General features: G+C 38.2%; 1 protein-coding gene across 1 annotated transcript in view; it reads right to left on the reverse strand.

The window, feature by feature from the left end:
- Positions 1–2,977: 2,977 nt before the first annotated feature.
- LOC117661155 (protein FAM163A) overlaps positions 2,978–17,041 on the reverse strand; it is a 98,485-nt gene continuing 84,421 nt past the window's right edge. The window contains exons 2-4 of the mRNA XM_034409703.3: positions 12,347–12,369; positions 10,310–10,424; positions 2,978–4,288 (exon numbers count right to left, since the gene is read on the reverse strand). Coding sequence (XP_034265594.1) covers positions 3,881–4,288; positions 10,310–10,402 — 501 coding nt within the window. The 5' untranslated portion in view covers positions 10,403–10,424; positions 12,347–12,369 and the 3' untranslated portion in view covers positions 2,978–3,880. The remainder of the gene's footprint in view (positions 4,289–10,309; positions 10,425–12,346; positions 12,370–17,041) is intronic.

A 17,041-nucleotide genomic window follows, 5' to 3' on the forward strand; every position in this document is an offset into this window, starting at 1 on the left:
CTCTGTTTTGGAATATGTCTAAATCATTTTGAAATCTCAGAAAACCACAGGTGTAAAATAAGATTACAACTACTATGTAGAAAGGTATAATTTGGGCGAAAACATCCATATAGGAAACTGAGTGCATTCCTAGATGGTTTATAAGCAACAACATCTAAAACCATGTGTTGACTATAATTCTATCATACAGTCAAGTGTCATTAGCAAAATTAAGTTAGTTTGGGCAATTAGCCACTTGCTAGAAAGGAATACAAGTGAGCCAGTGTGACGTAGTGGTTAGGCATCAAACAAACAGGAGACTGAGTTCTAATCCCGTTTTAGGTATAAAGCCAACTGGGTACCTTTGAGCCAGACCCTCTCTCTAAACCCTAGAAAGCAGGGAAGGGCAAACTTCTGAAAAATTTTGCCAAGAAAAATGTAGGATGAAGCCAAAAACTGACTCAAAGGCACAAAAAAGAAAAGAAAAAAGACAGGAGTTTTCATTGCATTGGATTGTATTGCTACCTCCTAAATTAAGGATATCCAGCGTTATCTGAATCCCGGAGAAATAAACAGCACATCTCACCAAAAGAACAAAGAAGGTGTTCAAAGAAGGGTTCAACTGAAAGGTGTGGAAACATCACACACACAAATGACAATCTGTCATTTAGGAACATCAACCAAACCGTTCCAAAGAAATGCAAAGCAAGGCAGAAACCTGTTGGGCTGAGTTAACAAAACAAGATATTTTCCCCCCCAGCTTGAAGAACAATGAAATTTACACAAAATGTAAATCATGGGCTGCCAACTTAAGCAGAGTAGAAGCATGCAGGCTATGTGATCTGGAATTAGGGATGTGCTTCAGAGCTATGGCAACCATTTTATGTGTAAAACTTTTTAGAACTCTAGTTGTGTGTATCCTTGCCGCCCTAAATTCCAGGTCTTCCTCTGATAATAATCTGGAACCTTCTGAAGGCTGTTTTACTGCACCTTAGTGACTTCTAAGAATTTTTCTATGCCCAATGAAGTTTTTCTCCTTTCTTTCAGATTTGTCACTGGAAATCTGCTCCTTCCTAATGTATAGACAAAATGTAAGAAAACAAGCATATAACAGTAATACTTTTTATCCCTATGGAGTGTTTGTTCTCTTGTTCTCTGAGCTTGGTTGTTTGAAATGTCTGCAAGAAAACAACCAAGCTCAAAGAGCACCAAGGACTTCACAGTTCAACCCTGAGCTACATATATTCTCTTCTATTAATAACATTCATGCCTCCAGCTTTCAAATGCCCGGTATAATCTCCTTAACTTTGGGTTTTTTCTTTTTTAAAAAAGAATAGTTTGAAAAACCAATCTTTGTAACCTGTATTGCTTTCACTACCGATCATACAGGTAGCTTTCACAGCAACTGATGAAGCTGGCTGTTAGATTTTTCATAATTTTTTTTAAATGGAAAGTCTTCTGAGCTTACTTTGGTGGCTCTATATACCTTATAAGGCACTTTGTTACTATAATTAAATGACCTGAACCACACACGCACTGCTTTCTCATAGGTTGGAAGGCTGTGATAACTTCAGGACCCTTTTTAAAATCACCACTCAGCCAGTCAATTCATCTCAGGAAAATGGGGAAAGGGAGCATTATGTATGCTGTCTTGAGTATCTGAAGAAGGCATGAAAGAAGAGAGAGAAAGAGGAAGGGAGGGAGAGAGAAGGAGGGAGGAGGGAGGGAGGGAGGAAAGCTTCATACAAGAAATAGTTATCTGCACACATTTGACTTAACTTCATCCTGTTCATTGACCCCAAATATTTTATTCCCTGAATACTGAGAGTTTCCAGGCATGTACAGGACCAAGAAGCTGGAAGTATAGCTTTCTGTGTGCTCAGCATAAGAGTTATTCATGAACACGAGAAGGGTGGTGCTGGCAATATACAATTGTATTGTTGCTTGTCCTATCTCAAAGAACTGCAGGCACACATTTGTCACATCTCTTCCAGTTTAGAGATATATGCAGTGGTGGGATTCTACCGGTTCGGACCGATTCGGCTGAACTGGTAGTCCCACTTCCTGCCGAGAGCGAACCAGTTCTCTGTTGCTGTGAAAGTGGGACCACCCACCCACCCCCGGGTTATACTGACCTTTATTTCTGCTTCTGAAGCACAGCTGATCAAGGGCAGCAGATTGAATTGGCCCTCCTCAGCTGTTTTCCTTTCTCCTTTCCTTGTTTGCAACAGGGAAGTTCAATTTTATGGAAACTGCACGCACGTCTGGCGCTCGCTCGCTCAGCTAACCAGTTGTTCAACTGGTAGGATCCCACCCCTGGATATATGTTACCTCTGTGCAAGAATACATGAAGTTTCCCCTCCCCCACCGCAGCTTTCCCCCCATCTAGAATTAAGATTCTATTTTGTGGAGGGAGCTCTGGTTTTACTCAAATGCAGCTCCAATGGAACTGTGGACTGGGATAAATGGGCACAATCCAGATTAAACTCAGTTTGTTCAAAATATAATTGAAATGAATCAAGTCTGTATTCCTGTACATACACCGATTCCTTTATCGCATCAGCATCCTTGTGTTCTTGAGATGTTTACCATTTTAGGCGAAGGTCTTAAATTTCATCTCTGATAAAACATTCAATTCATATAAATAGAGAAGAGTATGCAAGACTGACTGCTTACTGATACTTCAGAGAATGACCCTTGTGCTTGTTCAAAAGAATAGACCAAATAGTTTCCAAAATAGCCTTACGTACCATTCTTAGAAGATCAAACCATCAGAATTTCAAACACATGAACCACATTTCACACATAGCAAAGGATAGGCTTGCGGAAGTTATCAATCAACATTTGAAACCAATCCAGTACACTTTTCTTTGTTATTTGACCAGTTCTACTTTAGAAGGTATTATTTTACAAAAGTCATAAAACTGTTGAATTTGGCACTGACCATTATATGCACTTCAATCTTTCCTTGCCGTGGCTTGATGATAAAAACATTACCTTTTGCAGTTCTACCAACTTTAATTACACAAGGATGGCAAGTTAGAAAAAAAGACTTATCAAAGCGTGGGGTGGGGTGGGGGGGTGGCCTTTAAGTGTCCGGATGAATTGTTAAGAAAGCCTGTTCAGAATTGAGAATTTGGGGAGAACAGGATGTTTTTGCCATGTAAAAAATAATCAGCTTTCAGAAGAAATTTGGTAATTTCTCCAGTTCTTCAACTCCCAGTTTCTTACCATTACTAAATGCTTGTGTATGCGTGTTCATGTGTGTAATAAATACGGTACATTTTGGCTGGCCTATTTTACATTCTAGTACAAATAAAGCATTCAGTTCATAAACTAATGGGTTATAGAAATAATCAGAACATTTCATTTCTTGTTTCTTGTTCTTGTTCCACTTCTAATGAACACTAATTCAGCAAACATGTTGTCACCCTTCTCACTGGTTGTCCCCATCCTGGTTGGGAATTATGATGTCCCCTAAAAAGTTCTCGAACTGACCATCGGGAGCTTACTCTACTAATCAAAGGAAGTGAGTAGGTATTGCTTTGAAGAGAGAGACAAATGGGAATGCCTAATGGTAGATACCAAATCTCTTAGTGGGGGGGTGGAATTGTAAAGTGGTTTCCAAAAACCTTGAAATGCAAGATAGTTTTGTATTATAGATAGCCCTCTTTAGACAAGAACCGTCAGTGGAAACAACATTATCACTTTGCGGATTGAAATTTGCACAACTCCCCCCTCCCACCCCCTTGGTTACAAAGTTATAAATCTTTTGCTGCAAAGATCAGGAACAATGGTGGGTCTTGGACACATGTTCCATTTTGGCTGAAACACATAACGTTAAAATCCCCACCCAACAAGAGGATTATACTGAAGCACCTGTGATAGTGATAGACAGTGATCATACTTCCGTACTGAAAGCCCTCAGATTTGGAAAGGTCCCGTGGATGGCGCAGTGATGGATCACCGGGTAATTTTGGTGGGTTGCCAGTTTGGCAGGCAGCCCCATATCCTTGCAGCATATGGGTGTGTAGGTGACACTCTCACCCCCATTCCGTACCATGTCAGCGGTCTGTATATAAAAGGGAGCTCCACAGGGGGAACAGACTGGGCCATAGTTCCGGTTACTCTGTTTGTTAAGCTCACAGGGTGGGAAAGAGGAGTTGCCCTGCCCGTCCATGATACGACAGTTGCAAGCATTGCACATAATGTAGTGTGAGTGCAGGGGAAGATTGACTTCTTCCTCCTCCTCTTCCTCCTCTTCTTCTTCTTCGGCTTCCTGAGATTCATTTTTCTTGCAGCAATAATACTAAAGCAGGAGAGGAATATTTTTATTAGCACACAAAAAGTTTGTTTCATAAATAGAGTAATGCTCTGAGAGTTCAGAATATTGACATGCATTAAATTCAACAATTTTCACATCAGGTTATGAGGTACACCAGATATATCAGTATTTCTGAATATTGCTGTCTGTGGAATTCTGGGAGTTGAAGTCCACACAGCTTAAAATTGCCAACTTTCAGACACACTGAGACACACCTGAACTACTGGCTGGATCAAACCAAAAGACTCCGTTGCAGAATTTTGCTTCCATGCTGGCCAGTAGGATTTTCGCAAGCAGCACCAGAGTTCAAAAGTACTTTCTCTAGCAACTGGTATTGAGCAGCATATTCCTGGGACATCATAGACAATTTACTGCCATCATAAGTAATAACCACTGATAATATTATCTATGAATATATTCAATATTTTTTTCTAATAAACTTATTTGCTGTGAAGAAACATTAAAGGCCTGTATTTTTCTAGACCTCCTTCTACAGGCCAGGCACAATTTGCTAGCAGCATAAGGAAGAAGACACCAATGGTCAACTGAGGCTCATGGGAGACACCAAGCTCAGGATGGCCAAAAGGGCAGAGAGGAGGGGCAGATAGGCAGGTGGGAAAAGTTGAAGCAGAGGCGAGCCCAGCAGGGCAGGAGAAACATGAAGTCCTTGCTTAACAACCATAATTGAGATTATCAGAATTTCTGTCACTAAGCAGTATGATTGCATGTTATATTGCCAAAACGACCGCTTTGCTTAGAGATGGAAATTCTGGTTCCATTTAGTGTTGTTAAACGAGGACTACCCGTAGTTGGGATAAGAAGAAAAAGTTGACAGTAGAACAGGAAATTTAAACAATGCAATGCATGAGTAACAAGAGCCAGCCACTTTGCAGGCCAAAAATTGCGGTTTGGAGGGGTGGGCCTGCTTCCCTCAAAGCTCTGTTTTGACCATCAAAGTGCTGGGTGAGGCCTGCGCAGGCCAAATGGAGCTCCGTTTTGGCCAGCAAAGTGCAGGACAAACGTTGCAGAGCCTCTGTGCTTTTTCCTAAGAGTGAACAACTGTCACGGCGCTGCAAGATTCGTAGTTTCGGGACTTGTTCGTAAACACTAGTGGGCGCTTACTGCATAACTTCAAACATTTGCTAAGGGAATGCTCGTAACCCGGAGATTACCTGAATTGTCTTTTAGCAGCTCACACTGTTATAAGTCTATTTGAGGAACAACAGCTATTTCTGTTAAAATAGATGATCTAAGAAAAACATTTGATGCTCACATTATTGTATCTTAGTGAGTTTCCTTGATAGACAGACTGTCTGACAGTTGCAAACCCAGAAGCCCAGACCCCCCCACCCCACCCCAAAAAGATTTTCCCATCACTTATCAAACCAATCAATTAGTTCCATCTACTCTTAATGCTATTAATGCAAAAGGATGGGTTGCCAGCCTTATACTGTTGATCCTGTCCATATTAACTGGCTCCTCCATATGCATGAAAAGGATCCAATTGTTTTTCAGGAGTTCATTAATTCCATCAGTGCTCCTAAAAATGAAGTCCTTTCTGGAACATTTTGGAATTTATCCCATTTGAATGTTCAATGATTTAATCCTTGAATCCCCTTTTAGGCAATATTACATCAGCTCATTCACTCTGAAATGCTGCCCAACTTGGACAGTTGTCATATTTAATCTAATCTTATCGCTAACCTTGACAGCAAGGAGTGTATTTAAATGTGTCACTTACATGAGGAAAACATTCCTTTGCCCATTTCAAAGTGAATTGATTAACTCGTACAGTGCATTGGCCAAAGAGATCATTCCCTTTAAAAGTGAGGGGCTACCAAACCTAGGAAACAGCAAAGCTTCTTGACATTTAAATGAAGACTTTAATTCTGTCCACACTACGAAATACTAATCAAAACAACAGAGATAAGCCAAAAGACAATTATGACTTTTTTATCTACAGCAGGAATCTTGAAGAAGATGCCCTAATAGACATTCTATCTAACTCCTGTATATAAGATGGCTGCCCCTCTCCTCTTGAAGCCCTTGAAAAGCAAGACAAATAGCCCATGGCACCCATCAATGGTACAAATGTGTCTGTGAATATGTAAAAAGTACTGGTAATCATCTACAGTTCAGCATTATAAGGCATCCCTCAAGTACAATGAATTGCAGTTCCAAACAAAGTGATACTAGCCTCAACCTTCAACCTGACTTTTACTGAGAATCCTTCAGGTAACATTCTGTCAGTCCTTCAAGGCTGATCAAACTAGGAATCCAATGTTATGTACATCAGAAACAATTTTATCATAAAGCTTGAGTTGACAGAATCTTGCAAGCCAGAAAGAACTTCCTCCCTTTACCTTAATTTATTTTGATTACATTCCTAACTTGGAAACACTTCTCTTTTATATGAACATTGCCTTGGTAGCAACAATTTCTCTTGCCCCTCAAGGCCATTCCCTCTGCCTTCTACAATTCATCGTCTAATCTGACCTAATGATTCCATCTCCTGGTTTCTCACCTACAATACTTCTTCTTTTGTTCCAACCCCATCTTGATACTAGGAATCAATTTCTAGATCTTAAAAGAAGTTACAGTATAAGCAGTTAATAAAAAGGAAGAAACATATCTGGGAACAACTTTTCCAAGCCACAAGAGAAAAAATCTCTACTGCAGAGAATCAGGGAAATAGATGGAAATAGGCAAAGAGGACTGAAACATTCCTTAAGGCAGGGGTGTCAAACTGGCGGCCTCTGAGGCCGGATGTGTCATGCATAGGCCACGCCAACCCTAGCTCTGTGAATGGGAAAAAGTCACAAAACGTTACGTGACGGCAACGTGACGCAGCAAGTTTGATACCTGTGCCTTAAGGGCTGGGAAATAAGCATTCAGAAGAAACTCAGGCAGAGAGCCCTCCCTAATTCACTGGGAAGGTGAAGCAGTCAAGCTTGCAAGATTCTATAATTACAGCCTATCTCAATTAAGTATCATTCTAGTCTTCCTCTAGACTAGAGTCTGTTTCCTGATCTGGTCTGCCCAGAAGGACTGACCTTTACTCTAGTTTAGAAGATAATTACAAGCATTTTAGCCAAGAAGTTGGGCTGTCCTAAAGCTAAGAGTCTAGCAAAGATGTGGGGGAAGTTTTATAGCCAATTATACAGTCCTCAGCTTACCAGTCTTTCATCTCAGTTAAGCCCACCCCCAATAATATTCTCCCTTGGCCATCAGCCTTCTGAAAAACCAGGTAGTAATTTGGTACCTGCTGAATTGTTAAAAAGTAACATTGATTGGTCGATCTTTCTTCTGACCTCCTTACTCACCCACATCAATAATACTTTCCATATGCCTAAAGAATGAAACTGTTCTATTACTGTTCCTCTCTTTTAAAAAGGTAATAGCATGGGCCCATCTAATTATTGCTCTATTAGTTTCCTCAGCTTTCCTAGTAAACTAGATGGACACTTCTTATTTCCTAAGCTTCTGAACTAGTTAGACAAGGAGAAAGGCACATTGACTAGGGATATACTGTATCTAGGGACGTGGTGGCTCCGTGGCTAAGACGCTGAGCTTGTCGGCGGTTGGCAGTTCAGTGGTTCAAATCCCTAGTGCTGCGTAATGGGGTGAGCTCCCGTTACTTGTCCCAGCTTCTGCCAACCTAGCAGTTCGAAAACACATAAAAAATGCAAGTAGAAAAATAGGGACCACCTTTGGTGGGAAGGGAACAGCGTTTCGTGCACCTTTGGTGTTTAGTCATGCTGGCCACATGACCAAGGAGACATCTTCAGACAGTGCTAGCTCTTCAGCTTTGAAATGTAGATGAGCACCACCTCCTAGAGTTGGGAATGACTAGCACATATGTGCGAGGGGAACCTTTATCTTTATATTGTATCTGCTCTCCTGCAGTTTGGGGCAGAGAAATAAATGTTGTCCATGCACTCTCTTTATGTGTTGCCTTTATTGATCTAAAGTCTGCATTCAATTCTATACCTGGAGAAAGGCTTTGGGTGAAGCTGTAATAATCACTGGACAACACATTTTTTTCAAAAGTTTTGCTTCCTGAAAAATCTTTGGTGATTATGACAGATCCCTTCAAACTGAACACAAATATAATTTCAGAGTGACTGTACCACATAGGAATCTTGAGAAATATGTAATTAATGTTTAATAATATATTTAATCACATGTTTCTGACATGCTGCGTGAGTTCAACAAGACTAAAAGTGTTTTGCTGCTGATTTTTGTTTGCCTCTCGCAGCAGTGTCCAACAAAGTCAGCCAGCATTGATGGATTCCAGTTGCCATGATACCATTTTTTCATTGTGGCAATGTCCCAGTGAAATGTTTCACCATCTCATCACCAATTGCACCTAGATTTTTGGGAAAGAAGTCCAAGTGTGAATGCAGAAAATGAATCCTCAGAGACCTGTTGCACTTCATGGTCTTATATACTGTGAGAAATTTGTCAACCAGCTGAATGTAGTTTAGATACTTTATAATTACCAAGAAAATTCTCAAGGACATCCTTGAATGCTTTCTAGGCAATTTTCTCTGGCCCCAGTAACAGATCTTTGAATCACTTGTCACTGATGACATAGCTGATCTGTAGACCACAAAAATTCTTTAAACTTCCTTGTTCATTTCTTTCACAAAATTTTCCATCAGTCTGAGTTTTATGTGAAACGGATGCAACCATTTTTTTTTTTTGTCAGATTAACAAATGGTTCATGTACCATGTTTTCCTGCACACCAAACCAGGGGGGGTTCTACTTACCTTTACTACGGGTTCACAATGGGATCGCTTAACTTAAACTTTTAAGGATTAGAAATTGTGGGGACTTTAAGATATAATTCTGGGATTGATTAAATTTTGTTAATATTTGGCCTTATTAGTAGTCCTAGACATTTGGGATATTGACATTGTGATGGAATAATGAGTAATTTTTACAATATTAAATATTAGTGACTTAGTAGGGGATAACAAATACATGGTGCAAAGAAATGTTATTTAGGTTTAAATGAATTAATGGGAAAAATGATAAAAAATTATAAAGAGAGAATGGTATTGTTGAAGTTAGAAGATTAGGATTATGCATACTTATTTGTATTATTATTGTTAGCATTGTTTAAAAAGGACATTGACCCAGTCAATACACTGTGTCAATACACAAAATATGTATGGTGCAAAAGGAAAACTGCAAATAAAACATGAATTAAAAAAAAAACACTGAGGAAACTGGTGGGAACAAATTAAATTTATTTCTGAAAGGTCAGTAATAGTGCTTTATATCAGAGCAGAGAAGAACATACCTGTCACCATAAGATCTTCTAAAGCAGGGGTATCAAACTCATGTCATCACTGCAGTGTCACATGACATATCGGGACTTTTTCCCCTTTGCCAGGCGTGGCCAGTGCGTGATGCATTCGGCCCGTGGGCCAGGAGTTTGACAGCCTTTCTTCTAAAGTTAACCTACCTCCCAAATATTATACAGGTAACTATATCATTTACTCACTCATCCACAATAACTTAATGTCCCTAAATATAGAATACAGACCAAATTCTTAAGAGGGCTGTTTGAAGCACCTTGCTATATTCCAAAGCAGCACTTGGTTCACAAACTAGTTTGATTTCCTTGGATTTTAGGACCTATATCTAGTTATGGCTTAATTAATGTCGTCATTTCAGTTTAAGCACTTATGTTCTAGTTTTAATGCTCTGCTATTCATCTTCACTATAGTGTACTAAATGCCATACACACTCCTGGGGATATCTTAGAAATGTTTTAAACTCTAAAGGCATTTTATTGCTTTGTAGATAATAGCTATGCTTTCTTTCTATATCAGGGCTCCTGGCACTTTGTTTTTTAAATTCTTTTTATAATGGTTGACTATTCAATTTGCTAACATGAAACATATAATATAATATATATGCTTGTTACATATAATGTTCTATTGTCCTTGAATACAAAAGGAAGTATATGTCTCATACATTGAAAGGAGTCTTACCTGTAACCTACAATAGCAAAGAACTGCAATGATACACAGTAAGATGACAGTTGCTAGTATTCCGCCAGTGATGACAACAGTTCCTGCTGTCATCCGACCGATTCTCCATCAAATTCTAAAAATGGAGGAAAGACAGGAGAGCTAAGCTAATAGAAGTAGTTATAAGAATTCAAAATCCCTCCAGCCCCGAGATCCCTATTTCTCCTGTTGTTTTTATAGCCTTGTAAACATAATCTAAAAATAATCTAAATAAGATTTCCATAAAGCATCTTCCTTACCGTTAACTGGTTGGTCAACAGCTGAGTTAGTTTTTCCCATTAAAGCTCTTCAGCAAAAAAATTAGGGGTATGTTTATTTGGTTCCAGAGCTACATTGATTGTTTTATTGTAAGAGGAATATTATTATCTCTGACAATTAATGAATACAATTATAATGTATGTTTCCTTCACTATTTTCAATACTGGCCTATCTCTTTCTACCAAAGTAGCATAGCCATTGAGTTGTTAACCAATATTCCTTTTAAACTGAAGGGGAAAAAATCAGCACATTGAGCCTGAGCATTATCTATATCAGTAGTAGATACTGCATATTCAAGGACAGGGATGGGGAACTGAATCTGATTCAAGAGCCAGCCATAATCTCTGAGTTGGATAAAAACAGTAGGGTAAGCTTCACAAGAGACAACTCTTCTTTGGAAGATCCAGCCATACTTTCTTTGTTCAGACAGAGCAGTTCTTCACAATCCATCTGCTGTTTTCTCCAAAATGGAAGAAGTATCCCTTATTTCTAACTGAGTAAGAGAAGATTTTTGTCAACCTCTTCTTGCACACACAAAAAGGGGATGGTTTGTATGCAACTCATTTATTTGTGCGGGCAGGTAAAACACATCATGACATTCGAACAAGCTAGGATTTTAATTCAGGAAGCAATTAGCTTTTGTGATTGGTTTCCTACTTGCATTTACAAATTGAATTAAGATTAAAGGATGCACCAAATTAAATGTCATTGTATGAAGCTAGACTCAGAAGCTTCTAGGAAGCCACAAAACGCAAGAACTGTTCCTTGGTTGAGTTAATTCTAGCAGTTTGTATTCTGACATATATTCCTTTGAACATAGAGATGCCATTTCACTATCAGGGACAGCAAACTTATCAAGAAGACAGATCTCTTTTCAAGCTACTCCATTTTGTTCTTTCTTCTTTCCAGTTTCCAATTTTCACTTAATATAAGTTGAGTGAAACATAGAAAACATAGAAAACTGGCAGCAGAAAAAGACCTAGTGGTCCATCAAGTCTAGCTTTTAAGTTTCTTTTTTCTTTTTAATTAGTTTATTATTTTAATTCTTATTTTATTTTTTTATTTATTTCCTTTTTAATTTTTGTCAGATGATGGACATGTGTTTATTCCAAGTATGCTTAAATTCACTTATGGTTGATTGATTCACTACCTCTGCTAGAAGTTGGTACCAAGCTTCCCTACTCTTTATGTCAGGGCTGTCAAACTCCCAGCTCTCAGGCCGGATGCATGCTGGTCACGTGCTGGCCACACCCATGCCCGGTTTAACGAAGGGAGGAAAAGTCCTGATACATTATGTGACACCGCCGTGATGACGTGAGTTTGACACCCCTGCTTGATGTGAAGTAATACTTTCTAATATTACTTTTGAACTTCCTTTCTGTCAGTGTGAGCTGTGTTTTTGAAACAGGCTCGTGTTTCTTCCCCTCTCTCAATTATTTTTTTCCCTAAGTCTGCAAAACATTTCAGTCTGTTAATATCTCCTGTGTGGATGTCATTTTGGTGCATGCTGAAACATATCCACATAATCACTTTTCTGCCCATATATAGACTATGAATTGACTGATATAACTGCAGCAAGCTTATCCCCAATAAATCCAATTTTTAACAGCAACTATTACTGCTTACTTTCATTTCTGGATTTGTTTGTACATTTATTTCACATTTTCTGCAAACTCTCAAGCAAACATATTTACACCGAAAGTGAGTCAATGCACATATGAAATAGTTAAAAATACTTACGTTCAGTGAAGGGTATATTGGACCTGCAAAATAAAATAAAAAAGGAAACTGATTAAATAGTTCACATTCTAGTTCTAATTGGTTTAAAACACTTTTTCCCCCACTCCTAATATAAATTTGCAATATTCCGAGTGGACATAATTTGTTTCATCCCAGTGACAGTCATATAGTCTTATAACTTTAGCTAGACACGAAAGCTTGATGCATGTATGCCTACATATTTATTCACATCTTTTTTGGTCTGAAAATCCTTCTAATGTCTGGAATCAGCACTTCTGATTATTGTGATATTTATTGTTGTTTTTTTTACCAAGTATTCTTCCCTCCTGGTTATTCAGAGAAAACTCTGGGTAACATTAAACTTTTATGTTTATAGAATGTATAAATTCTCTATATATTAGTATATAGAGTATACTAATAGAATATAGTAATAGTATACTAATAGAGTATAGTATATATTAGTATACACTGTATATTAATGGGGATGAGAAGTCATAGCAGAGAGATAAAAAGCAATCCATTTAATTTGAGGGAAGAAATAAATGCCTTTCCCCTTACCTGGGAATAAGCATAACAATAGAATATATTGCATATTTATTCACAGGAATAAGAAGAGACAGATCTAGGATTTTCTGCCTTCAGTTCCTAAATCTTCTAGATCTGCATTACTGTAGACATCTAAAATTAGTTTCTTATGGCAGTTGTCGTACCCTGCTTAGAGGATAAGTAGTAGGTGTCCTGATATTTTTTGCTGGCTCTTGAGCAACTCACTACATGCCTTCAGTTCAAACAGGTTCAATAAAGAATGTTCAGGCTTTCTGTTGGCATATTGTATTTGTTTAGTATTTACATAGTTGGGAATATAACCCTCTGACCCAGTGGTGAAATCCAATTTTTTTTACTACCGGTTCTGTGGGCGTAGCTTAGTGGGCATGGTGTGGCTTGGTGGGAGTGGCTTGGGCATGGTAGGGGAAGGATACTGCAAAATCCCCATTCCCTCCCCGCTCCAGGGGAAGGATATTGCAAAATCTCCATTCCCACCCCACTCTGGGGCCAGCCAAAGGTGGTATTTGCCGGTTCTCCACTACTCAAAATTTCCGCTACCGGTTCTCCAAAACCTGTCAGAACCTGCTGGATTTCACCCCTGCTCTGGCCCATAGCACATTTTCTTACCTGCCATAATTGGATTTTAAAACAATAGCAGTAATGTCTAACAAAGATTTGTTGAGAATTAACAACTGCTCAGGATTTCTGGGGGAGATATGGTGAACGGAAAATATCTTCATGAAAGTGGAGTTGACAACTGCAACAAAGATCAAGGAACTAGTGAGTAAATCAGTTCCTTGGAAACTCTCTAGCTAAGGAAAGGACAGGAGATTGGCACATGTGCTCCAAAAAGCTGCTCCTTGCGATGTTAGGCAAATCACCTGCAGTTGTTAAGTGGGACATAATGTGACTGCAACTTGAGATTTTATTGCTGGCATCTCCATTGACTTTGCTTATTGGAAGCCAGCTACAAAGCTTACAAATAGTAATGATGTAATTCTGAGACAATACAATAGTCACAGGTTCAAGAACCAATTGAAAAGTTGCTTTTTCAGTGCCACTATAACTTTGAATGGCCACTAAGCATGGCAGTTGTTAACCTGGGAGGATCTCTTTCTTTGCCAAGACATGAAAGAGTTGAATTAAGTTGAATATACTGAAATCTGACAGTTTTTCAGTGATCCTTCCCAATGATTAGTTTACACGTAATGGTGTAATTGACACATCACACTAAATCACAAAGTTTGATTTTAGCTTAGTATGCTGCATAAACCCAGAGAATTGTAGCTTTTCAGCAAAGTACAGTTAAGTAGACCATAACACAGGGTAGAAACTCAGTCAAAGTCAAGATATAAGTATTGCAGGCTAACTCTGTCCACAGCCAGGAGTTTGATCCTGACATGCTCAAGGTTGACTGAGCCTTCCATCATTCCAAGGTTGGTAAAATGAGGAGCTGATTATTGGGGGCAATATGCTGACTCTGTAAACCACTTAGAGAGGGCTGTAAAGCACTATGAAGCGGTATATAAGTCTACATGCAATTGCTATTACTATAGCTATAACTTTCCTTGTGAGTTCTTTCTAAAAGCCACTGTTCTCCCAAACTGATATAATTCCCACTTATTTCCATGGAGTTTGCCTGAATGTTCAGTGTAAGCCCTATTCAAGTCAATCAGATCTTGGAATCGTTCCTAGCTCTCTTCTTTATGTATAAGACTCATTAAAAAATGGGGAGCTTTGTCTCCTGCAGAGATCAGGTTGATGTGTATTTCAGAGACTCTATAAACTAAAAGGGTCCTCCAAGGGGAAGCCTCAGAAAAGCTATCAAGAGTTGGAGAAGAGGCAGAAAAAGACTATTGAAGTGATCTGCATGCTAGAGTTAGTCCCCTATGAAGAATGGTTACAAAAGATGGTGAGACGATCTTGTTTGATTAGAGAAGGATCAGTACGTTTATTATGGACTGGAGATGGCTTATGAACTTTTTGCTGAAAAAAGAAAAAAAATGAACTTGTGTTTTATGGGTGTGAAGATGAAAAAGGTTAGTTTATGGAAAGAAGGAAATTATGAGAGGGTAAAATGTAAATGCAGTTATATAACCACTTTTCAGAAGATCAGAAGCCGTTTCTCTTTTTTTATTTTTTTATTTATTTTTTGTTTTTATTAAAAAGTTTTATCAAGTATTACAACAATTTTTCCCCATCCCTCCTCACCCCCCTTCCCTCCTCCACCCACCCCCCACCTCTCATTCCCTCTCTCCCTCCAACCCCCCTCCCCCCACCCACCCACCCCAGACTTCCCAAACAAACATAAACTAAAATATGCTAACTTTCTGTAGGCTCCAAACTCCGTCTTACTCTTTAACTCCCCTTTCAACTAACAAAACATAATTCAAAAAGAAAAAGTTGGTTTCATTCATAAGCTATTTGAAACTTTTTAGTCCGATATTTGTTTTGAACATAGTCAACCCATCTTCTTCATTCCGATATATATCTTTCATTTGAGTGGTCCTTCAAATATGCCGAAATTTTTGCCATCTCTTCTAAATTCACTACTTTTAATGTCCATTCTTCAATAGTAGGTAAGTCTTCCTTCTTCCAATACAGCGCCACCAAAAGCCTGGCTGCTGTTTTTAAATTTAAAATCAATTTAGACTCTATGACCGTACAGTCTGTAATTATACCTAACAAAAAGAACTGTGGAGTGAATTTTATCTTCTTTTTGAGAATGTTTTGAATAATCCACCATATTTTTATCCAAAATGCCTTAATTTTTTTACATGTCCACCATATATGGTAATACATGGCATCATCACATTCGCATCTCCAACACTTAGGTTGCAAACTTGGATACATACAGGCTAGCTTTTTAGGATCCAGATGCCACCAATAAAACATTTTATAAAAATTCTCTCTTAAATTTTGAGCTTGCGTAAACTTTACATTTCTTTTTTTTTTTAATAAATTTTTATTAATAATAAAAAGAAAAAACAAAACCAACATAAATACATAAAATGACATACAAAACTAACAAACATCGATTCAGTCCAATGACTGACTCTTAGAAGTTACTATAACGGTGGGGTATTTTCCATTTTTCTATTTATGTCAATGTCTATAATCATCTGTTTACATGGTTATATATATATATATATAATTGATTCCTTATTTACTACTATACATTTCTATTGATTAGTCATAAATTATCTTTGTATTCCTATTTTTGCCTCCAGCCAGCCGTACCATCTTTGCCATACTAAATAGTAATCAGTATCATCTTTCTCTTGTATTTCTTTTGTAAGCTTATCCAATTCTGCGCATTCTGTAATTTTAGCTATTATTTTGTCTTCTGTAGGTAACTGTTCAGATTTCCAATGTTGGGCAAAGAGTATACGTGCTGCTGTGAGGATATGAATGATTAGATATTTTATTTCTTTGGTATAATTTGCTGTGATGATTCCCAATAAAAAGGTTTCCGGTCTCATTTCAAGTTTTTGTTTCGTAATTTCTTCAATCATTGTTTTGATTTGTTGCCAGTATTGTTTTGCCCTTCGGCATAGCCACCAGAGATGGTAATATGTCCCTTTCTGTGATTTACATTTCCAGCACATCGGAGATGTATTTGGGAACATCTTGGCTAGACGCGCCGGTGGGAGGTGCCATCGGTAGAACATTTTGTAAAGGTTTTCTTTGTAGGGTATGGACAATGTCATCTTATAATTTATCTTCCACAAATTCTCCCACTTATCCAATTCAATAGTATATCCTATGTTTTTGGCCCATGTTATCATGCTTTCTTTGACAACCTCCTCTTCCAATTTGTATTGTAATAGGTACTTATAAATTTTGGTAATCATTTTCTCATCTGCACTTTGTAATATTTTATCCAATTCATTTGGTTCATTTTGGAATCCGAATTGTGCCCGATCAGTTTTGTATCTTGATTCTATTTGCATGTATGGCCACCAATCAATGTCTATACCCTGATTTTGTAATTCTTGTCTTGTTTGTAATTCTCCTTCACTGTTCAGTAGTTCTTTATAAGTCCTCATTTTCGCTATGTCCATAGCATTGGGGTATATTTGTGCTTCCATTGTCGATAGCCATCGTGGGATCTTGGTGTAATGTTTCCTAACCTCTTGCCATGATTTG

Source organism: Pantherophis guttatus, chromosome 3 (genome assembly GCF_059756535.1).
Source record: "Pantherophis guttatus breed Tessera chromosome 3, ASM5975653v1, whole genome shotgun sequence".
In the NCBI taxonomy this organism is placed as follows: Eukaryota; Metazoa; Chordata; class Lepidosauria; order Squamata; family Colubridae; genus Pantherophis; species Pantherophis guttatus.